At 38.6% G+C, this 26,073-nt stretch overlaps 1 protein-coding gene across 4 annotated transcripts in view; it reads left to right on the top strand.

The window, feature by feature from the left end:
- LOC137253561 (putative uncharacterized protein DDB_G0282133) overlaps positions 1–25,941 on the top strand; it is an 84,348-nt gene extending 58,407 nt beyond the window's left edge. For all 4 annotated transcript variants that reach the window (XM_067790736.1, XM_067790737.1, XM_067790739.1 and 1 more), the window contains one exon: positions 16,421–25,941. In XM_067790736.1, coding sequence (XP_067646837.1) covers positions 16,421–20,549 — 4,129 coding nt within the window. In that variant the 3' untranslated portion in view covers positions 20,550–25,941. The remainder of the gene's footprint in view (positions 1–16,420) is intronic.
- Positions 25,942–26,073: the final 132 nt, after the last annotated feature.

The raw sequence follows: 26,073 nt of genomic DNA, 5'->3' as shown, positions 1-26,073 counted from the left end.
CCCAAAAAGCAAGAGCAGGTCGTAGATGTGACGACTGAGTAGTTGGAGGGGAGCAAACAGCTCAATGGTGATGCGTGTCTTACAGATAAACCTCCAACACAGTGAAGTGGCGTCGACCGAACACCTCCTACCCTTGAGGAGGGTTCGTTTGACGTGACGCTGATCCAGGAGCCATGGCTCTCATTGTGAGGAAAGTTTCTGAGCTCGCGTGGATTTGGCGTTTACTACGCGCAAACTAAAGGAAGGGTGTGAACTATAGTCATGGTAAGGAAACATCTGCATTCATATATGCTGGCTAATTACACTACTGAGGACGTCGCAGAGTTGGCCGCCTAGCAGAAGAATAACAGGTATTTTTCCTGACATCCTGCTATATGGCCTATACTGCGGAGGGACCACCGGTGGAGTGCAAGAGGCTAGTACAGGAGGAAAAGCGCACCACAATGCGTGGTGAGATACGAATGATAAGAGGTGAATCTCTTTTTTGTTGCATCCTGCAAACCAATTTAAAGAAAGCAAATAGAGGAAGTGTCCCTACATTTGCTGGTCCAACATCCAGCAAAGTTCTTTATATTACTTTGAGGTATGAATGTGATATATCAAGGTATGATTTAACGGTTCTTGTTAGACCATCCTTCTCCACCATGGTGAAGCTATGAGCTGAGTCTTCTTACAAGACAGGTAAAAGAAATGTTTAAGCAGGCAAAGGCGGCGGAAATCGAAGCGTGCCAGGAAGAATATAGGGATCTGTTGAGGATCTACAAGCGTGAAATTTACAGGACAAAGACCCACATGGAAACATTTTTATGCGGATATGGAGTGATCCAGCGAAACAGCGCGGTCAAGGAAATTTCCTGTCAGGGGACCATAATCCAATGACTAATTAGGAGTCTTTTGAGCTGCTTTTCGACCCATATTTTCCATCGGGAGATGATTCAGAAAAACCAGCAGACAGCACTTACACTTCGACCACTGAGCAGGTAGTGCCGGGCACGGTGACCTAAACCAAGATCGAATGGGCTATAAAGACTTTCTCTAAGTTTAAATCGCCGGTCCCAGATGGTATATTCCCAGCCATGGTACAAATTTCAAGTAGAGCGGTCGTGGAATTGCTTAAAATAATATTGGATGGATACATAAGACTTAATCATGTACCGCACTCTTGGAGAAATACTCGTGTAGATTTCTTACCAAAGGTGGGACCGATCGGTCATATGTATTTCAAAGAGTAAAGGTTCATTAGGCCAACGTTATCTTCCACCATATGGTGGTAATAAACATAGACAAATCCCTGGAATATAAAGAGTGTGCCGTAGGAGTTTTGTTAGACGTTACCTGGGCTTTTAATAATGTCACCAAACGGCCGATATACATTGAAGTACATCCAGCCATAACCAGATGGATCGACTGGAAAGTGCCTTCCAACGATTACCTCTTTGATGGATCGGACGCTTTGGGTTAAATATACCTTGGCATCTAATATCCGGTTGACAGCCAACACAGAGAAGACGGATATGGTCTTGTTTACTAAGAGTTACAAGATCCGGAATTGGACCAGGCCTAAGCTAGGAGGGGTTACCCAGCCGGTAAAACCTTGTACAAAATATCTAAGAATCATTCTAAACAGTAAGTTGTGGAAGCTCAACGTGGAGGAGAGAGTGAAGGCCTCGACGGCACTTTATGCATGTAAAAGGATGCTGGGGTGTTCGTGGGGTTTCTCGCCCTCTCTCTCCGACGGATCCACTGTATGCTATTCTTCACATCCCACCTGTAGACCTGGTGTCAAAGAACATGGCAGCTTGAGCGCAGACCATACGGACATAGAATTATAGCGTCATCAATTACACTCAGAGAAAAAGGCCGTTCTAAAATCCAGCCCCACCGGACTCAATTCAAACTTGTCATGTTCTTACTTTTTTGTTCTTGAAAAACGAACGACCTGTTCCCAAAACAAAAACCTTGTTCTTGAACTGACAACCAGTTTCTTGAAAAGAGAACGGCTGGTCTTAAAATATGAACAAATGTTCTATTAATGAGAACAATGTTCTTAAATTAAGTTCAAGAAAAAAGAAACGGTATAATTCATGTGTACTACAATGTTAAATACAACATTTGGCACAAGCTATCAAGCAGATGTAGTGTCCCAGCGGCTACGATGTTGCGGTTGCGATCGTGTGGCGCGAGTTCGATTACCGTCAAACTCTGAAGTTTTTTAAAAAATTTTATTAGTTATATTAAATTTTTTAACTCTTATTTTTCGTTGAGTTCCATTCACATATGCACAGGTAATTCTCAATCTTGTTATGCAATGTTTTAAATATACATATATTCAGATTGCATCAACAAATAAGAAGAATTTCTAAATAAGCGAAATGTATGAAAAAATGCATATTATGCGTTTTTTCAAATCTTTTGGAATTTTAATACTAATTTTTTTTGTTATTAATATTTTTTATTAATGACAAAAAAAATATGTTATTAATAAAAAAAATAAATAAATGGGTTTTAATTGGAAAAACTACCTCCCCACCAATGATCAAGTACAAACCGTTCTTGAATTGATACCGAAAACTGTTAAATCGTTCTCGAAGCGTGAGAACGAAAAATCTTAAATCAAGCCCAAGTAGTGCTTGAAATGAACACAAAAGGTTTACACATCAATACCAAAGTGGTTTGGAAAAACTGTTCTTAAAACAAGCCCATCGGTCACGACTTTTGTCAACGAATGTTCTTAATTTCGAACTTGTTTCATTCGTTTTAAAACGATTTTTTCTCTGAGTGTACAGGACGAACAAACTACCTTGTCGACGACGATGAATAAAAGGCGAGAGGTTTTTAATATGTATTTAAATTACATTTAATTAAACACGATAAAATTTAAAATAAAATACAACAAATTTGAAGGTAAATTAATTTGACATGACGCGTTAAAAAAATTGCTGCCCTTGCTGGCCACTCGATTCGTCTTCTTTTCGATAACTGTCCTGCTGTTCAATTTGGTCCCTGTATAAATACAAATGTGTGCACAATGAAAGAACCGCAAAATCATACGATTATGCCGCTATGCATTGAAATTGCAGTAATGTTCAAAGCAATAAACAACATTAGCATGTATTTGTTATTGTATGGTTTTCTATGTTGGAAAGTGCACCGTAACTTGTATTAAAAAGGTAAAATAACTGAGCAAACCAAGCAGACAATTAGACCAGCTCAGTAACCCAGTAATATATTTTAATTTGCGTTGTTTGCTAAATTTATTATGAAATGACATCCCACCCCCCGGTGGATCCGCATGAGGATTCACCAACCATTAAAGCGGCTAGCTTACTGGCTGGTCGACGTATTAATCCGGATGCGGTTCGAACCATAGCACTCCGTACTTGGCCGTCTTTCGCAGTAAATACCTCCGTCACCCGACCTCGCATCCACTTGCTTCGTGGTACAGTGTGATCACATACAATCACTAATTGCCCCGGTTTTAAAGGCGTTGCCTGATCTCTCCATTTAGAGCGTCGTAAAAGTTGAGGCAAGTATTCGGTGGTCCATCTCTTCCACAGTCGATCTTTTATATTTTGCGATATTCGCCATTGTTTTCGAAGGCATACATGCTCGTCGTTTATACTAGGAGTTTGCGTTGAGTTGAGGCATCCTAGCAGAAAATGGTTGGGTGTCAAGGGCTCCTCGTCTTGTGGCGCTACAGGCAGTTCAGTTAGCGGGCGGCTGTTTACGATGTTTTCGGCTTCTATCAGTACGCTTCTGAACGTTTCCAGTCGCGGAGTTTCTTCCTTTAAGACCCGTTGTAATAACCTTTTGATACATTGTACGAGGCGCTCCCAGCAACCTCCTGCTGATGGGTTAGATGGACAATTGAATACCCACTAAATATTTTGGCGAGACATTTCCTGTTCAATAAGATTAAAGTCAAATAAACGGTTTTCTTCATTAAGTTGTTTTTGGGCTCCCACGAAGTTAGTACCGTTGTCGCTTCTAATCTTCACTGGCACTCCTCGGCGGTTGACAAAATTTCTAAAGGTAATAATAAATGCGTCAGTCGATAGATCTTCCGCTATCTCTAAGTGTATGGCTCGTGTTGTCAGGCACATGAATAGTGCAACCCATCGCTTCTCCCTTCGACCAATTGCAACAAAAAATGGTGCACAATAGTCGACACCGGCGTAAGAAAATGGGCGAACGTATGGTGTAAGGCGATCTGTTGGCAACTGACCCATGAGTGGTGTAACTGGCTTCGCATTGTTGTAAATGCACACTGGACACTCCCTCTTGATGGATTTCAATACGGCATTTAGGCGTGGAACCTAAAATTTTTGGCGTATTTCATTTATTGCCAGACGATCATTTTGGTGATGCAGCTTACTATGGTATTGCTGGACGATTAGACGCGTGACGTGGTGATTTTGTGGCAGAATTACAGGACGACGCGCGGAAAGACGTAAACAATAGGCGGCATTAATTCTACCGTTGACCTTCAACAAACCATCATCGTCTAAAAACGGCGTTAGCTGATATATGGCTGATGACTTCGATATTGACTTCTTCGTTTTAATGGAATGTATTTCTTCGGCGAATGATTCGGTTTGAACTTGACGTAAAATAGTTTTTTCCGCATCGGCAATTTCCATGGCGTTTAATTCCCCCTTGTGACGAATATCACATCTAGTGTTTTTAGCGAACCTTAGTACCCAGGCCAGAACTCTGGTGAGCTTTAAATATAAAGAAAAATTACAAAATTTGATTGGATACTCCCCTTGGTTTGTAAGCATGACTCTTTTAGGTGCTTCCTCCACGGCACATTGTTCAGACATCAATTCGCATGTTTCCCGCGGCCAGCGTGCTTCTTCTTCTTCTTCATAGAGAAAGGATAGACCATTCAGCCATTAACCCAGCGGGTCAGGGGGTTAGAATATACCCGCGGTAGGTATGCCTGTCGTAAGAGGCGACTAAAATACCGGATTGGCCTGAAGGTTTAATGTGGCCATATAAATCGTTCCCGAGATGGTCGGGCCAGCTCCTTAATGATGCTGTGTTACCGGAGCGTACCGGATCTGTAAACGGCAAAGGACCATCACATCGATCACTCCCTAAACCTTCGGGGAGCAACCGTATCGCTACAACAACAACAACAACAACCATTCAGCCATCTTGACCGTGTACCGTACTGAAATGTTGTGGACGTTCTTGTTGCTTCGTCTGCTACGTTAAGCGCTGTAGGAACCCATCGCCATTGATCTGATGTTGTCGTACTTAAAATCTCAGCTGTGCGGAATGCGACAAACTGTTTATACGTTCTGCTAGTTGAACGAATCCACAATATGATAGTTTTTGAATCGCTCCAAAATGTTGTACTATTGATGCGAAAGTCATGACAGTGGACCAATCATTCTTTTAGGCGACACCCCAAAACTGCACCTTGTAGCTCTAAACGTGGTATTGCCTTGAGTGGTGTGCATCTTGCTTTGGCCGAAACCAGCGTAACATCGACCTCGTTCCCTCGTTTTATTCGGAGATATCCGACGGCGGCGTATGCCGAGGAAATTGCATCCACAAAAATATGTAATTGAATATCATCAGCAACAGATAATAATGCAGAATAACAGCGCGGCACCGTGAAATTCTTCACCGACTGAAAATTTTCCCACCACGTCTTCCATTGATGTGCCAAGTCTTGAGGTACTACCTCATCCCACTCGATTTCTAGTCGCCACAATGACTGAACTAACAGCTTCAAAAATATGGTGATGTTTGCCAGAAGTCCGAATGGGTCATAAATTGACATAGATATGACTAACAATTCTCGCTTTGTTGGCGTTCGCGTGCCATTCAGAACATCCCGGGCGATTTTGTAAAACTGAAATTGAAATTCAAGAGCATCATTAGTGGTATTCCAATACATACCAAGCACCTTTTCAGTTTTTGTATTGCGATCCATTTTGACGAGTTCCGAGTTACTATCTAAATTTTCCCCATTTAATTTGTATTGAACCTCTTCATTGTTACATATAAAATTGCGTAATTTAAAACCCGCGGTTGCATTTATTTTAATGGCTTCTTTTGTGATGTTTAGAGCTTCTTCGGCGCTATCAAAGCTTATGACCAGATCGTCAACGTATGTGTTAGCTATGACAGCATGGCTACCACCTGGCATGGCGGTCTCAAATTTAGCGGCATTGACGTTATTTATATATTCGGCGCAGCAAGGTGAACAAATAGCTCCAAATATCATCGACGACATTACATAGGTAGAGATTGGTTCGTTTGACTTACCATCTCGCCACAAAAAACGTTGAGAATCTTGATCTTTATCAATTATTCGTACCAGAGAGAACATCTCTTGTATATCTCCGGCTACTGCAACAATACCTTGACGAAATTTATGGATGATCGCTATAAGCGGTTGCGCTTGTTCCGGGCCGTTCAGTAGTGCGGAGTTTAACGATGTAGAACTTGTAACGGCGGCTGCGTCAAAGACAATACGCAGTTTTCCCGGTTTCGACGGATTAACAACACCAAAATGAGGGAGATACCAAGGTTTGGGATTTTCAATAGCGGCTTCATCTTGTGTCAGCTTTCTAGCATACCCCTTTTCTATATATTTGGCGATTTCCTTTTTATAATTTTCAGCATAAACGGCATCCTTCTGCATTCTACACTCAGTACTCAATAAGCGCTGCTTCGCCATTGCATAACTCGACGCGAGTTCGGTAAAATCTTGTCTCCAAAGCAATCCTACTTCATACCTCTGGCCGATGTTTTTTGTGGTTTCTAACAGAATTTTCCTGGCTCGTTGATTTTCATCCGATTCCAATACGATTTTGGTACTCCGGACTCCAAAGCTCTCATTTGAAAAATACTCCTCCATTAAATTGTTTAATTGTTTATATGATTCCGACTTACGTATATGAAGCACCCCGGGCATGTCAACGCTTTCTTGTTGGTGTGGTCCGTATACCACCCAACCCAACTTAGTTTCCGCTGCTACTGGTTGATCATGTCCGGCTTCGACGACTTTGTTGGACAAACACAAGTGACAGTTGTCCAAACCCAACAGTAAGACTGGTTCGACATCTTCATAGTTCTCTATAGGCAAAGATTTTAAATGATTAAACTTACTTTTTTCAAATGATTGCTTTGGCAAATGGAGACCCTTTATCGTATGGACGTTTTTCAGTGAGTATGTATGGCGACTATTTACTTCTCCTATTTCAAGAGACACTTTTCTGGAGCTTTCTGTTGTCTGGCTGTCACCGTACCATTGAAGAGTGAGAGGCATGACACGACCTCGTAAACCTAACTGTGTTGCGACATCTTCTTCCAAAAGCGACACTGATGACCCTTCATCGAACATCGCGTAGATAGACATTTTTCCTCGAGGACCTGACAATGTAACTGGGACAACTTTAAAAAGACTGGTTACCTGGTCATTTCGACAATTCAAAATTCGTTCCCGGTCGGACGACGACGTAGAGGATGATCCTATATCCTTGTGCAACATCTTATGGTGCATACGTTTGCAACCGTTGATGGAACATTGCTTGCGGCGACGACAATTTAAAAGGTTATGACCTTTTTCCAGGCATCCAAAACAAAGGCGATGTTGTTTAACCAATGACCACTTGTTGACAAGGTCGAGCGACTGAAATCTTCGGCATTCTGGCAAAGTGTGAGCTTCGTTGCATGAAGGACATGCCAGCTGCTCGTGGTTGCTATGAACAACTCTGCGAGCCGACCCTCCCTTTGGACCGGTCTGATGATTAGTTTGTGCATTATATCGCGGCTGTGGTAAGGTTTGTTGGCTAGAACGCAGGGCACTGTTACTAACCCCGGGCATAGTCGCAACTACTTTTGCCAAATCGCTCAGCCAATTTGAAAATACGTCAACAGTGGCGAAACATTAGTGGCATACTCCATTCAAATTGTTTGGATGAAGGAAGCTTAGAAACCAATTGTTCCAGCAACATGGGATTCATAAGATAGTGCTCACATTTGGCTGACTTGAAAAACGCTGAAATATTGGCGACGCGATTCGAAAATTGTAATATCTGCTCAAGGTGGCTATCGTTAATGGCAGGAAACTGCTGCACTTTCTGCAATTGGCAGCGTATCAGCAAGTCCTGGCGTCCAAAGTTAAATTCAAGTTCCTTCATAACTTTTGGAACGTCATCAGGGTATATTAGCATTGACGTTACTGACCGCTTTGCATTACCTTGAAGTGCTTTCTGCAGTCGCATTAAATTCTGCCGGTTGTTGTAGGAGAACTAGGCTGTGCTGTCGCTGAAGTTCGCTAAAAAAAAATACAACAAATTTGAAGGTAAATTTATTTGACATGACGCGTTAAAAAAATTGCTGCCCTTGCTGGCCACTCGATTCGTCTTCTTTTCGATAACTGTCCTGCTGTTCAATTTGGTCCCTGTATAAATACAAATATGTGCACAATGAAAGAACCGCAAAATCATACGATTATGCCGCTATGTATTGAAATTGCAGTAATGTTCAAAGCAATAAACAACATTATCATGTATTTGTTATTGTATGGTTTTCTATGTTGGAAAGTGCACCGTAACTTGTATTAAAAAGGTAAATAACTGAGCAAACCCAGCATACAATTAGACCAGCTCAGTAGCCCAGTAATATATTTTAATTTGCGTTGTTTGCTAAATTTATTATGAAATGACATACCTGATTCCGTATTTGCGCTTCGAAGGGACTCTTAGAGCCACAATAGAGGTGGATGGTTGGCGAAAGGGTGCACAAATGGCGGGCGAGGCGATACCCGTGTACACCGATGGTTCCAAAGTAGTAGAAGGAGTAGGTTCTACGGTATACTGTGCTCATCCGAAATTAAACAGATTCTACAAGCTGCCAGATCACTAGCGTAGAAACATTGGAAGAAAATAGATTCAATTGCAGCCGCTTCAACTTTTATATTAACAGGCAAGCGGCAATGAAGGCAATAATCTCGCATAACGCAGCACCTAAAAGTGCGTTAGACTGTAAGCAGTCCCCGGAAAGAATCTGAACAGGGAGAAGCATACATCTATATTGGGTCCCAGATCATATGGGAATGGATGGGAATGAAAAAGCGGACGAACTAGCTGAAAATGGCGCATCCCTCCATCCCTCCCTCCGTAGAGGCCCAACTTATTTTGGACGAGATAAAGAGATCGCGAGAGGTGCTCATGATCGACCAAGCGGGAAAGGCGTGGACACAAGCGAGTCCGAGTTCTTCTGCGAGTTCGAAGTATTTAACTCTAAGAACGAAGTTCGCCGAGCGATCCGGTCCGACGTCTTTTTGTGGATATCACTGAGTACCTTTTTGTGTTCTTCTACATACGGTTGAGATCTCAGGTGGTGTATTTCTCCGTAATGCTTGAGGAGATGACTTCTTAAGACCCTGAAAGGGATGCCCAGGTCTCTGTATATTCAACAGAAACTGTTTTTTTCAGCATTTCATTTCTCCCTAATGGGGAGCACTGTCGCCTCACTATGTTGGTGGTGCTCTGGGGAAAAAGAAGACAGACCATATCGATTCTGAGAGCGGTGTTTTGACAGGTCCGTATTCTCTTAAAATGAGTAACCAATCGGCCGGTCAATTGCTTTGAAAGTGGTAATGAGCGTCTCTTTATCTTTACCCCAAGTGCTGCCGGCAAGATATTTCAGAATTTTGTTACGGCTCTGGATTCTAGGAACAATTGCGGTGAATGTTCGCCAAAATGTAGATCCTGAACGAACGTCACACCCAGTATTTTTGGGTGTAAGACATTCGGTAGCGTAATGTCATTGACGTGGATGTCGAATATGGTCGAAATTTAACATGTCCATATTGTAAATAAGGTCCCCAATGATTTCAGTGACATAGTTGTTTATTTTATTACATAGCTCATCGATGGGTGGGCTGGGACCTGTAGCCATTATCGTGCAGTCATCGGCGTAGGAAAAAATGGTAACTCCTTCTGGAAGTTAAACAGAAGCGGCGATAGAACGCCGCGATGTTTAATTCTTCTGGGCTTAAATGCTACGGTCCTGAATTGCACCGATGTCTGCCGACAACACAGATAATTTGCGGTCCACCTTTTGAGACTACGAGGACCAACAAGTCTTGTAAGAACGTGCCGTGGTTGACTGTATCAAAAGCTTTTGATAAATCTATCTCTACTAGAAGTACCATATATCTATATATTTGAAATTTTGTTAAGATTCAAACTGTAAGCTCCATTTCATCAAAGTAGACGTGGTCCTTATCCGGTTTTAATCGGACCTATATTATACCAAGGACCATATTTCCGCCTTATCGCAAAGTGATATCAACTGCTTTTGATTAACGGTTTGAAAAACTTTTAAATTTTCTCATGCCTAATGTGGGCGGCGCCATGCCAATTTTACAAAATTGTAATAAATATTATATTGTACATAGCAACTTTTTTTTATCCACTCATCAAGTTTCACCACTTCAGCAGAATTTGTTAAAGTATTGTTCTTTTTACCAGTTTTGAAAGTAGGCGTGGATATAATCTGACTTCGACCATTTTCAATACCGATATATCGTCGACGATACTGTAAAAGCTGCTGACTCCATCCACCACAATTTCACAGTAGAACGAAAAAGCTCTATTGCATGACAGGTTAAAATATATTGAAATTTTATGTAGTTAGCATTTCATAATTTTGTTGGAGTCAGTGATTCTGAACAGTAAACACATACTTTTCTTTTACCACTATATGCAGATCGTCTCCCACTCCACCATTATCAAAATTCGGTTTAAGTTAAACGCGGAACTTTTACCGCATCGGCGATAATCTCAATTTATGCTCAAGTTATGGTCTTAATGGACTGAACTTCGTTGATCTTAAATATTTAGACCACGCTCTTGGTAAAGTATCGCTACTTTACTCAGTACTTGGAAAAAAGCATCGAGTACGAAATACCCGAGTATTTTTTGGAAAAGTATCGATACTACTCACTCAGTACTCGTATCATTCTATCACTAGGTACACGAGTATCACTTTGAACGCAATTCTTCGGTAATGCGCTGAGTTCGAATTCCAAGAAAACGGGGGAAAAAAAAGATCGTTTATGACCTCTCGGTACACGGTCATATCAAACGGGTTTCGCCGTCCGTATCTCTGCTGAGCACCATCCCTAATATGGGGTAAAGTATGTCAACCGTTCCACTTAAAAAGCTTCATCGCTTCGATTTGAATGAAATTTGGTGAAATTGCTGTGCTATATAGTAGTGTTAATTTCACTTAAGTTCGCTCCTAAATTTTGGATGGTTACGGAGATATAAGCGTCTGAATTCTCAATTTTTTTGTGGAAGCCTTTTTTCTATAAATCATGAGTCGTGTAATTGGCTTTCTAAGAAGAAATGAATAAAACGGTTTCTAAAGTATTTTTTCCATTCTTTTGGAATATAAATATAAAAAAATTTTATTAAACAACTTTTTTTTTTTAATTTTTTTCAGAGGGGCATTTTTCATATTTTTATTTTTAAATAAAAGCTTGATATTTTTCCTTTAAAATGATACCTATTTTATTTTGGCACGCGAAAATTTCTTTAATACATTTTTATTTTAAACATATAGAGTTCCAGCTAAAATTAACCCATAAATTTTATAATTTTTTTTTTTTTTCAAGTTTGAACATTTTATGTATTTTTATTTCTATTTTTAAATAAAAGCTTGATATTTTTCCTTTAAAATTATACCTATCTTGTTATGCTGCCCGAAAATTAACAAATACACACCCCGAAGTACAGATTGGTTTATCAAAATTTTCCGGACTAAAGCCACGCCACTGTGTTTTGGCTGGTGCCAGTGGTACTCACACGGTGTGTGTTTGCGTCCATCACGAAAACGTAAACCTTATGCTGAAATCTGTCAACTTCAAAGACGTGACTCTTGGAACTGACTTTCCTTTTGAAAGTTATGAAGATGTTTTTAAAATAATTAACTGCGGAATGCAATCTCAATGAGTGTCAAAAATGTCCCGGAGTAGAGATTTTTAAAATGTCTTTAAAATCAGTTTTTGAAGATAAAGATATAGAAAAAGTAGAGTATGTGAGCTGGCAACAAACCGACAGATGTACATTGCGCACTATAGTTTCTAATTTGGAAGATTTTGTGGAAGAACTATGCGATCGCATTTACAAGTTAAAGCCTCATTCATATATTGCCAAACAACAGTCGAGCTTTTTCAAAGATAGAAGAGAGAACCTAAAAGAAGGCGAATTTGTCGTAACAAGTGACTTTGCTGAAAATTACTATTTCATTGCTCAAAATGCTGCACAATCTTTTCACTGGAATAATGACCAGATCACGATATTCACTGTCGTTTTTTATTATAAGGAAGGAAATACTGTTTCACATAAAAGTATGGCAATTTTATCAGATAGTCTAAAACATGACACAGTAGCTGTATATGATCTCCAACAACTACTGGTGAAGTATTTAACTAACAACTTCAAAGTTACCAGAATTATATACTTTACTGACGGGGCAGCACAACATTTTAAAAACAAGTAAAACTTTCAAAATCTTGTACATCACGAGGAAGATTTCGGTATTCGAGCAGAATGGCATTTCCATGCTAGTGCACATGGCAAAGGCGCATGTGATGGAGTTGGTGGAAACTTGAAAAGACTGGCAAGGCGTGCCAGTTTACAAGCTTCACCGGATAGTCAAATTCTTAATTGCGATTCTTTTTATCAGTGGGCCAAAGGAAACTTACTTCAAACAGAGATTTTGTTCAGTTCTAAGGAGAGTCATGCAAAAACAGGCAACGAATTCAAATATCGTTTTCATTCAGCTGAACCAATACCTGGAACACAAAAATTTCATTCATTTATTCCTGCTTCTACAACACAGCTTGAAGTAAAAATATTTTCCCTTCATACTAGCAGCCAAGAATTTCCCAAAAACAAAAAAAAAACATTAGTATGTACAACTCTACTATATAATGACTTTGAACTGAATAGATTTTAATGCCAGTATGTATAATTTTAGATTAAATTTATTCACTAAACTAGTAATAGTCGTAAGTACAACCTGTAGAATGAAATAAATAAAATGGTTTTATACACACAATAATATACAGGTGTTCAAGTGATTATAAAATTAATATAATGGCATTATGTGGGTGAAGTTTTATCTGTACCTCTATGTTAAAAAAAAAATTATCAAAGAAATTTTCGGGAAGCATAACGAGATAGGTATCATTTTACAGGAAAAATATCAAGCTTTTATCTAAAAATAGAAATAAAAATACATAAAATGTTCAAACTTGAAAAAAAAAATAATAAAATTTATAAAATTTATGCGTGAATTTTAGCTGGAACTCTATATGTTTAAAATAAAAATGTATTAAAGAAATTTTCGCGTGCCAAAATAAAAAAGGTATCATTTTAAAGAAAAAATACCAAGCTTTTATTTAAAAATAAAAATATGAAAAATGCCCCTCTATGAAAAAAATTAAAAAAAAATATTTTTTGATAAAATTTTTACTAAAATTTTTCTAAAAAATTTTTTTATATTTATATTCGAAAATAATGGAATTACACGACTTATGATTTATAGAAAAAAGGCTTCCACAAATAAATTGAGAATTGAGACGATTATATCTCCGTAACCATCCAAAATTTAGGAGCGAACTTAAGTGAAATTAACACTACTATATAGCACAGCAATTTCACCAAATTTCATTCAAAGCGAAGCGATGAAGCTTTTTAAGTGGAACGGTGGATATACTTTACCCCATATGTTCTTCCATTGTTTATATCATTTCTTGATTTCCATATTTAAGTCTCTGATTCGATGGTCTGTGAGGCGAAGCGGTGGTAGTAGGCTTGCTATCCGCGCTGCTCTGTTGGGGTAGAAGATAGATATGGAGTTTTCTGCAAATTTCAGATATACGCTCGAGTTTGTGAAGTTGACGTAGGTTTGATGAGTCTTGTTACTAAAATGAGTTCAACTTAGAGTGGATTGATCCTACTCTTATGTTGGAGGCTGTGTTCGAGCCTTCAAATAATTACAGCGGTATTGTTTCAGTGCTATTCTGCTCGAAAACACCAGCGAGCTTTTTTAGTCTCTCACCTGTAGAGGGCACGTCACTAACGTGTGAATGCCTACGATTTGAGGATACCCATCGCAAATATCAGATTCCTTAACGGGGATTGCTGATGATTTAGACGGAACAGTAAATACTCTAAAGAAAAACCTAGGATCTGTCTTAACGGCGACCTCAAGTCCAGAGCTACCCGTTTAATGGCGCCACCTATTCGCGATGTTTTGAAGTCAAAAAAGAGATGGTGCGTATCGATCCTTCTGGCGTATTTTTATAATGCTCTGTTAGGACAAAGAAATTGCTGTGAGCGAACCGGAACAATTGTTAGGGCTCAAGTACCTAATAGATGAAATGTTTGGATTGGAAAAGAACAAACAAACAAACTAAACACATCTACAGTGGGAGTACTTGCGGTCGTCATCTCAGATCACTGTCGTATTGCACCTATGCTTTGAGCTTGGCGTGTAGGATAGGCTACAAACGGGGAGGACATGGAGTTGGTTTATCACTTTCTTTGCCGATGAAATGGACTTTTGTCAGTCTGGCGGAGGTAAGGAAGGTGGGGGAATCAAGTATTTTATTGACGAATTGTGATGTATCAAGTTGGACAAATGTACCCAACCTACAAGCAATAAGGGTATTCACAAGAAAAGCAGAAAAGATCTCATGCACGCTCCCTTAACCCAGACTGCCGAGCTTGAATTTAGACTGATAAGAACCAATCGTTAGTAGGCGGTGAGGCTCAATCTTTTGCAATGTACGCTTGATAGAACCTATCGATACTAAAACAGGCTTCGAACACTACAGACTCATTCAGTCTATGTGATGTCCTCATGGACCGGCCAGTCCAACCTAAGCATGATTTTTTACCAACTTTTCGCCTGAGTGTCGGGTTATTGGCCTTCTTCAGACCACTCTCACGTCAAATTGATCTGTAGATGGGAGACAGGATTCCTTAAGGCTACCGTGGGCTTCGCAACAGTCTATTGGAAGAAAAAGGAAACGGCTCTCCGTTGGATTGTGAAGAAAATAGAGGGGACCGTAGAACATAAGAAATTGCTCTGACTGCCTTTCTAGACAGCGGTTTGGAAGTCAAGGAGGCTTTACTTGAATTCATTAAAAGCATTTATGTAATTGAAGTAGGAGAGGAAAAAGTGAGGCACCCATCATGGGGTGTTCTAACTGCCCTATCCTGGGTTGTGGTAGCCAAAGGCTGTCAAACTTAACTTGATCTATTGGATAAGAGTCATCGGGATCAGATAGGGTCACTCCCCAATAGAAGTAGACTGGCTTTATCATGGACCGGGTGACCATTACCAAAATGTGCGCTTTTAGAAAAAAACAGCTACATATACTGACAATGAATGTCATGCTGAACAAACAAATCCTGTAACATAGGCTATTGGCTCTCTCACTTTCGCCGTTCCAGCATTCTCTAAGGACGACATAGGCAGGACGGACCCATGTCGATAATTTCTTCGCTGTCCAAGTTTTACCTCGGTCATTCCCCCGAGAAAGGATTTGAGGTTGGTACTCATATGGGGCATCGGGCTGATTAACGATCAATTTATACTCAGATTTGCCAAGTATTTTTAAAATCCTTGAGTTCAACTGAAGTGCGATCACGGGTGGTTGATTGTGTTGAACCTTAGTAGTATCCCAAAACTGCTGGTCACCTCTAGTCTGGTGCTGTATATGTAGATTGACTTGTGAGTCGTCTATGAAAATGCTGGTCGGACACGAACTTCTGCTGGATAAGGAATCCTTCTGGGCGGAAGTGGATAACAGACGGTCTGTCAAAATTATTTCCTTCGCCCCGTCTTGACTATCAATGGTGATTGAAGTTTGGTGGGTCAGTGTTTAATAGGAGTCCATGCGGTATGTCCTGATGTTCTCTGGATGACTTGTCTAGGCTAGAGATTGATCTATATCTGCACTGGTTGAACATGTTTATATACCGTCGTGAAATATTAAGGTATCAGGTTTGTTATCTTCCTCGATCTCTTGCTGTGAAAAGCAGCGTTTCCTCTACAACTGGGGCTGATGTGAATAGCTAAAAATTGGAAATATGGAAAGAATATTTCGGTTCACGCCTGACATATTACAGCGCTCTATGAAATTGAATCTGTTGAAGGTAATGTATATGTTATATATGTATGTGTATATATAGATGGATAATAAAAAGATACCTGAATTGCCAACTTACCTCAAAACCTCATATGAATATGACTCATTTACCTTTCTCTGGTCCAAAGTAAACTAAAAATTTAAAATCTAACAGAGCTTGATTATATATTTCCTTTGATGTTTTCTATTTCCATTTACCACCTTAAATCCAATATATAGCACCGACGAAGATGCACGCCAAGCCATGATGCATGATCGTAAAAAAATCAATGAGGTACAAGTACGTTTACTGCTCTCTTCGCGTGCTGAAATGCAAAAAGTTATAGAAACCGCACGTCAACAATCACTACTCGCGCTTAAGAATGCAGGTGCTTTAGGTGCGCTTAAAGCGGCTGCTGTAACTGCGACTCCGACACCTCCACAAAATTCAACACCGCCACAACCACCAGTAATTACAGCAAATAGTTTGCATAATATATTATCAACAAGTGCAGCACCGTCATTTTTAGCATACCAAAAACAGGCGGGTATTACACTGATAGAACCACCCATCGCGACGCCACCTGCAGAGAGTAGCAATACCATAACTGAAAGCACAACTACAAGCTCCTCGTATCGTGGGCATACTGAAAAAAGTAGTCGCGACCGTCGACGTTCTTCCTCACGTGATCGTCGTCGTTCACGTTCACGTGAACGTAACGATCGTAATGATCGTACAAGTTCACGGCGTGGACGACGTGATAGAAGTCGCTCTCGATCGCGTGAACGCGATTGGAAGAGTCGACGTTCAAATCGACGTTCTAGAAGCCGTGAACGTAGTCATGAACGTGTTAATCGTGATCCACGTAGTATTGATCGTAATTCTGATCGTAATCCTGACCGTAATTCGGAGCGTCAGCGTAATACTAGTAGTCGCAGCAGTAATACGTCTAATAGAGAACGTGATAATAAAGACATGACCTCGAATAATAATAATATTAGAACGTCTTCAACAACAACTCCAAAGTTCATGGATATTAATGAAAATAGTAATAGCGCTAAAGTCGCCAGCATATCATCCAATTGGAGTATACCACCAGCAATGAATGCATATCAAACAAACACCATAGATGCTACACAGCAGCAGGGCAAGTCTATGAGTTTTCCTCTAGCACCCACCAGCGCCAATCTAATGTTGAATCCATTTAGTATGGGTGGCAGTGCTGCTTCCAATTTACCCGGATTAGGTGCAGCACCACAATTAGCAAATTCGTATACAACAAGTAGCGGTGCAAGCAACAAAAGTGCTGCAGAAATGCAAGCTAGCATGGCTGCTACAAGCACCTTACCATCATTTCAAAATTATACTACCTCACTATCGTCAACCAATAATTATAGCATAAATTTATTCAATACAAACTCCTCGGCACTACAAAATCCCTACACTGCAGCGGTGCAACAGCAACAACAGCAAAGCCCACTGTTGGGCGCAACTAATTCATTGGAGTCTGCAGCAGCTAATAGCGCAACAGCGAGCCCACAACCCACTAATCAAACAACGCCCAGCACAAACAATAACACAATGTTTCCTGGCCTCGCACTAATGGATACACCTGCACCATTAGCAGCCGGTGCACCCAATGCATCAACAACAGTTAATCAATTGCCACAAGAGCCAATCGCATTCGCTAATACAAATCCATATGCGCAAATGTATCCAAATTTATTTGCGCAAGCTGCTGCAGCTGCGCAGAGTATGGTGAAACCGAGTGGTATACAACAAAATCCAAAAATACGTAGTGGTGAACAAAATGATGCACAGATGTCAGGTATGCACAGGAACAACAAAAACGATCAACAATTTGGTGAGAGTTGTTGCATTAAAATGAGTAATATGTGTAATAGTACGACTTATAGTGATATACGTAAATTTTTTGTGGGTCAATTTATACCACATAACGGTATTAAAATGGTAAATGATAAACATGGTATACGTATTGGTGTTGCGTATATACAATTCTCACGTATCTCGAGCGTACATAAGGCAATGACGCGTAACAATGCGTCGCTGAGAGGAAATATCATTCAGATAGAGATGGTTAGCGTACAAGAATTTGATAGCGCCGAAGATAGTTATCGTCCGCAATCGAGTCGTTTTGAACGTAACTATAATGAACGTAATACATATCAAAATGACGACAATGATAACAATAGCGGAGGCGAAGAAGGTGACAACAATGATTCAAATTATCGACGCGATTATCGTGATTACGATAACAAAGCCGAACCATATACCGTACTATATATCGAAGATATACCATCTTCAGCAGTTGAACATGATCTTATGCGTATGTTTTCGTCATATACAATATTCGACATACTATTGACCCCCAGTCGAGAGAATAGACGTGAATTCAAAGGTTATGTGCTCTTCTCACGCGCCGAAGAAGCTAAAGCCGCTTTAGAGGATAGGTCTACACATATGATTGGTTATCGTAAGGTGCGTGTAAGTCCGGGGTCAACTGAAGAAATGGAACGTGTAAAGGAGAAATTACGTTTAGCTAATGAACAATTGATAAAAGAAGAAGAAGCACTTGCAGAAGCGGAGCGTTTGAAGCGTGATGAAAATATAGGTGGTGAGGATGATATGGATGTTGCAGAGGATGATAATGATGATGATGATGTACAAAATAATGAAATAAATGATAACGATGATGGTGGCGAAGAAAGTAATTTTAATGAAGCTAATTACAATAACAACGATAATCCAGGACTACAACAAATGGACGAACAGCTAAATGAGCAACATCAGCCGGCGCACCAGTATCATAACTCTGCAGATCCAAGAATCGCTAAGATACCCAGCCTCTTTGAGTTACCGCCAATTAAAAGTGAAGATTTATTAAAACGTGATGATGATATTTTACGAAGTAACCCAGGACCAAGTGATCCACGTTTGCGACGACAAAAGCGTAGTCGTTTTGAACCATTAAAACCGGAGGATGAAGATAGTATAAACATGAATATTGGTATGGATATGGGCGGCAACATGAACGATGGTAATAATATGATGATGGGTATGAACGATGGCCCCATGGGCGGCGGAAACATAGGTATGAATGAAGGGAACTCTATGGGTGGAAGCAGTATGAGCATGAATGATGGTCCCATGGGTATACGCGGAGGAGGTATGAACGTAAATGACGGACCTATTGGTATTGGAGACGGTGGTATGGGCATGAATGATGGTTCCATGGGTATGCGTGGAGGAGGAGGCATGGGCATGAATGATGGTGGACCAATGAACATGAATGAGGGCCCTGGAGGAATGGGTATGAACAACAACATGGGAATGAGCATGAACAACAACAACAGCAATGACAACAACAACATGAATAATATGAATATGAATTTCAACAACTCAATCGAACACAATTTCATACTGATGAAAAACTGCGATTACAATACGCGCATGAATGATGTTGCCGAACTGCTGCAAAGCGCTTTTCTGCGTCTCAAACATATTGAGCCTTTACGTGGTGAACGCAATATGCCCACCGGAGAATTTATTGTCGAATTTTTAGATGCACGCGATGCCGAAACAGCTATACGTCGTTTTAACAATCATACGTTTCGTCAACGTAAACTACGTATACGTTCGATAATGCCACAGGAAATTGCTGATCGCATTGGTAAGCCATTCATGAATTGCTTACCAGGTGGCGGCAACGATAGAAACCACTTTTCTAACAACAATGATGGTGGTGGCGGCGGACGGTATGGCAATAAAAGCATGGATAATAACGATAATAACAGTGGTCGTGGTGGTCCAATGTCGAGTCGCAGCGGTAGTCGCAATAATATGGGCGCTGGTGCTGGCAGCGGTAGTAGTCGAAGCGAACGTGATCGCAATGATCGCGACCGCAGTGAACGTGATTCAGGTAGTAGCACTATGCGTAAGCGTGGCGGTCGTTTCAATACTAGCGCGTCAAGTCATGATGGTCACTCGGACGATGATGTACAAGTTATTGATGATAGCAGTAATGATGTTACCGAGAATAGAAAAAATTTAAGTGGTAGTGGTGTTGATGATGATGAAAATGGTGGTATACCACAAAAATTCACACGTCCCGGCTGTGTTGTGGCCATGGAAAATGTTCCCTATAAAGCGGAGCTGGCGGATATTTCGAAGTTTTTCTCCGGTTTTGATTTGACACCCGATGATATTATAAGACGTTTTAATGATGATGGTACACCTACAGGTGATGCACGCGTAGCATTTGCATCGCCATCAATTGCACGGCAAGCATATAACTCACGACGAAGAAAACAGATATTCAATCGGACAATACGTTTGACATTGTTGTAGAAGGATAGTAAGGACTTAACAAAAAAGTACGTACATAATGATAAATGTATGTTGGGATGATGTACCAAAAAACCGTTGTGGGGTCTCAATTGGCAAAAAAAAAACGCTTTGGCGGAGTTCTGAAAATATAAAGGTTAAAAATCCGTTGGAAAAATTACCAAATTGTTTGTACGATGAGTAAAGCAACCTACGTATGGCATGTGTCAAATGGTAACTTTTTCTTATTGTAGGCCCTGTACCAACTAGAATAAAAAGTTAAATTTTGCCAGATGGAAGGGAAACTACATTTATCATGGTGAATACAAGCGACATTTTTCCACTGAGTAAAATGTTTTTGGTTGGCACACAACCTAATCTGCTACAACGTGAAATTGTATTCACCTCATATCTGTCATAACTTCCTTTCCAAGGTTCTTTGCTACCGTCAGCACCGGCCCTTATACACAGTATGGTTTTCTCCATGTCAGGCGAATGCTGATCGGCGGTTTACAAAATTTTCCGTTACAGTCGCACCAAATGGAGTATTTAAATAAAACTTTCATTTATGCAATCAGTATGTATAAATATTTACATAGATACATATTCGACTATTCTTGATATTAAAATATTCGTCGTATACCTTCGAATTTAATGTAATTTTGAAAAGAAAATTTCTTCAAAAAAAAGGACTTTCTTAAAGCAAGGGTTGGCTTGATATTTGGCTGCACTATTTTCGAAAATTTCGAAAAAAAAAATAGTTTTAATAAAACATTTTTTATCGCATGGATACATAATTAAATATTTCGAAAATAACTTTTTTTTAAGTTCGCTTTTTTTACTGAACGCAGAGGTCGGACGAAACATTTTCATTTTCGGTAATTTAAACATTTTTCTAGCGAATGTCGTCCCTGAGAGTTGAGACCGTTTTTGAGTTTTTCCGCATGTATAAACGCTGAGTTTACGCTTTAATTTTGGTAATTTCGAAAGCGTCATATATTCCATAATTTCAAATTTTTCTGCTTATGTTCTCATTTTTTTTTTTATAATTTACAGCCATTTAAAAAAAAAATTATTTCGAAGATCAATTTTTCGATTTTCGTTTTTTGACAGTTCGCAGAGTTTTTTTGATTGAAATTGCGTAAGACCTAGTTTACATATGACGATATTATCTTAATTTTCGTACTTATCGTTAATTATATAACTAGCTTTCCCTTATAAATGTGTCTCCTCTATAATCGGTAATTATAAGCAAATTTTAGAGATGCCGATTATTTTACATAAAAAAATGTCCACCTCTAAGGTGTATTCTCTAATTGGAAGCACAAAATAAAAGGGAAACGTAAAAATTTTACAGAAAATAATCTAGTTCCCAGGGATGGAAAATATGTAAACGCGTAGATTATCTATTGACGATTTATTGTAAACAGAGAGCCATACACACATATATATATACATAAATATATATGCCACATCTCATATGTAAATTAATGAATGTTTCCGGCTAGGATTCAGTAATATTAAATAATTTAAACTTTCGTTTTAAGCATCAATTTTTTTTTATTTGTATTTTGTAAATACGAAGCTTAAACTATGATGAATGCATAGATGTTAAGTAATGGTTAGATAATGCTAATGATTGCTAATTAACCTTCATTTGCGAAATTCTCTAATTCATTAAACAATTAGAAATAGTTCAACTAATTCCCATTAGATAATTGAAATTTTTTTCTAATGGTAAATCTAATTGCAATTAGTTGCCATTAGCAAAAAAAATTGGTTTACCTTTACAATTAGAAATCTAATTGATTTCTGCTAATGCAATTAGATATTCAATTAGCTCGAATTAGAATCAATCATTTTGATAAAGATAAATTTTTTTCAAAGAATGATTGAAGTGAACGAATAATGATGTAAATAAATATAAAGAATTTACTCTAATTCGAGCTAATTGAATATCTAATTGCATTAGCAGAAGTCAATTAGATTTCTAATTGTAAAGCTAAACCAATTTTTTTTGCTAATGGCAACTAGCTGCAATTAGATTTGCCATTAGAAAAAAAATTTCAATTATCTAATGGGAATTAGTTGAACTATTTCTAATTGTTTAATGAATTAGAGAATATAAACCAATTGCATCAATTACTAATTCTAATTGGAATTGAACATGTATGGATGAATGTATGTGAAAGATATGCGTATAGGTAAAATTAGTGTATTCACATAGCTGAGTTTCAATAAACACTGTTCCAGATACCGATAAAAATGTCAAAGTGCAACTCCATAGCACGCGAAGATGTATGCGTGCGTTTGACAGTTGAGTTATATTCTTACGGGATGGACTCCATAGGTACGCACGTAAACGCATTTTTTTCTTTTTTCAGACGTGTACTAGCCAACTTCAAGCTGTTTTTAATATCAATGGCTTGTTATTTACTTATTTTAAGTGTATAGAATTTATTTATACCGGGCATAGTTGCGACCTGTCAAACGCACGTAAATGCGTAATATCGGCGTGTTCGGTTTTTTCCCTCGAAAACGTTTAGAACGCCCCAGCAAACACAGTTTCTAACGTTAGAGAAATATTGTAATTTTACATTAGAATTGTAATGTAGTTCTCTAATGCAATTCGAATCAAAAACTAGGTTAAAGAACTAGGTTAGAATTCGACTGTGAAACGATTCGAATAACACTAGAAATGCGATGTTATGATTATTGTCACAGTTATCGATTATTTGCACGACATGATCACTCATTCTTAGTGTCATACAAACAAAATAAAAATAGTGGAAATACTAAAAGTTGCGAAATAAGTTTTTTGTTTATAATAATATTTACTAGTAAGTGAAAATGAATCAAAAAAGGTTAAAAAATGAAAGCGAGCAGATTATTGAAGGGCTACTTGAATGGCATGAAGGAAATGCTTCCTCATCCGTACCTCAAACCAACGCTGAGCTCAATCTTTAAGTACGTTTTTAATTTATTATAATAGAAAAAGCCTTTGAAATATGTTCATTCTTAATACATAAGATTATAACCAAATAAACGTATTTGATATAATCACCCTTATTGTCATTGTCGTCGTCGACATAGTCGTCGCTTTTCAGTCGGCGTCACATCGTATCGACGTCGTCGTCACTTCGACACCAAATCGGTATTGGCTAAGCTTGTTGAGACGACGACGACAATTTATCGATAAAACGAAAGGAAGATATACCATCTCTGCCATTTCTGGATCAGCTGTTCGATTGTTTTTACTATTTCTGTATCTTTTTTCGCGATTTGAGATTTGTTTAAATATTTCATTTCAAGATTTTACAAAAATGTTTTATTATGAGCTCTAGTGACGAAAATAATAAAGAGGAGCTTAGACTCAATAGAAAAAAAATCAGAAATAAGTCCGACCTTTTCTATCCCAGCTACAAGAACCTCGAATTGTTGCGCACTCGTTATTTTCATTTTGATTATCTAAAAAAACAATGCATATTACATATTTATATATTTAATGAATTAAAAAAGAAATGTTTTACTTACAAATTTTCCTTCTGTCGGCAGTAAAAACAGCTTCGACACAAATGGCGTCGTGTGAGGGCAACGACGACAGCAAATTTGCTTAGCCAATACAAAACATGTGTCGACAGTCGTCAACAGTTATCGAAAACGACGATGGCAATACCGAATTTAACACGTCGTCGTGAGTCGTCGTCGTTCAGTGACGACGACGACAATGACAATAAGGGCGAATTAAACAATAAAAATTTCGCTGATTTTAAATAATTGAATTTAATTGCGCATCACTTAAAGATTCTCATTAGAATTTGACGTTAGAATTCGTTTAGAATTCTAACCCTTTTCTCGTTGTCGAGAACGAAGTCCCCTTTTTGTCGAGAATGCTATAATTCGCGACAGTTTCGCAAATCGTCCTCTAAGCGTATACCTTAGAGAAATACATTAGAATTCGATTCGTCTTCTAATCGTTTTCTAACCTAAATGTTTGTTGGGGCCTTAGCACGTACACGTCTACGCGTACGTATAGAGTTTCGCTATAACATGCAAATACAAAAGCAAAGCGGTGCCGATATTTATCTGGATAAATTTCAGATCCACAGGGTGGCTTTGTTGATTTCGTCTTTTGTAGTAGATTTTTGACAGTTTATACCATTGTGTATGATGACTAAGTGTGATATCTTCTGCATAAACGTCAAAATTCCAAAGTGATTGGATCACCTGATTTGTATTTGACTATCGCTGTCTCATTCTGTCTCTCTTTCTATCACCCGCAGAAGATAGGCGCCGCCATATTGAATAGCCTGTCAAAACGCTGAAAAGTAGCCATATTTATCAGCCTGTCAGGCAGTTGACAGATAAGATAACACACTTAGTCATCATTCACAATGGTTTATACTTTTACTTGGTAGCACTTACAGGCATATGCACTAGGGCTTCCGATATTTACCAACTTTTTCCATTCTACACCCCATACATATTTACTTTAACTCTGACAAAAAATTATTAAGGTCATCACTTAATAGCATTTTATTTATTTTAAACCATGCTTAAAAAACCCAAACCATAAATTTTTCTCGTCAGTATTTATGGAATTGGCAAGTTTTTCCTATTTATTTAATAAAATTTGGAGAACTACACTCTGTGTAATATTTTTGAAGTTAAAACTGCCTCTGGCAATACATATTTAAAAATACAGAAAAGAACTCTGAGCCGATCCAAAATCGGCGCCCAAGCTATAGCTTTTTTGCAAAGAACACTTCTGCGTAAGTATGAAAAATTAAAAACCCACAACAAAATATGCAATCGTTATTTGCACATGATACACATGAGTTGAGTGCTGCCAACTCTCATAGAACCGGGGGTAGATTCAGTAACTGTGGGTTTTAAAATGTACTTTTTCTTTATATAATTTGTATGAAATAAATGTACATTTCACAACTCACATTTACTGAATACAGCCCCTGATCCAAATCGTTCCAGTTAGATTTGATAGTGATCCAGAGTTCGAAAGCTCTTTGGAACTCAACTATAGTCTTATGAAGGTGCAAGCATACAGTGACTGGAAATTATAAACGCATTTTCTATAATATATGTGGGGCTTAAAATCCTAGCCCATACGTTGAATAATAAATAGAATTATAGTATGCTGGAAAGCGTTGCCTGGTTCCAGCATAAAGATGGTGTTGCCACACTGTTTGATGCAATGGAAACGTACATATTTGTTTAAAAAAAAATTTGTTTTTGTGACAAAGTTTTTAGTGAATAAGTTTTATTTAATAACTAATTAAAAACATACATAAATACCAACTACATGTAAATATACCTAGACATATACATACAATTTATGTATGCTTAAATTTAACTATATACTTATATTATTATGTAAATTAATAATTTGAATAAAACCCTATATTAATATATAAATGTCTTGTGTAACTACCTATTGGCCATAAAGTTGAGGGTAAGTACTATAACAGTGGATTCACACAAAGGCCTTGGTCGCGTTGTTTTGCTTTGACAGCGTCATATCAATGGAACT

The sequence above is a fragment of the Eurosta solidaginis genome, chromosome 5 (assembly GCF_040869045.1).
Source record: "Eurosta solidaginis isolate ZX-2024a chromosome 5, ASM4086904v1, whole genome shotgun sequence".
In the NCBI taxonomy this organism is placed as follows: domain Eukaryota; kingdom Metazoa; phylum Arthropoda; class Insecta; order Diptera; family Tephritidae; genus Eurosta; species Eurosta solidaginis.
The sequence above is the reverse complement of the archived record's forward strand: the minus strand, read 5'-3'. Positions and strand labels throughout refer to the sequence as shown.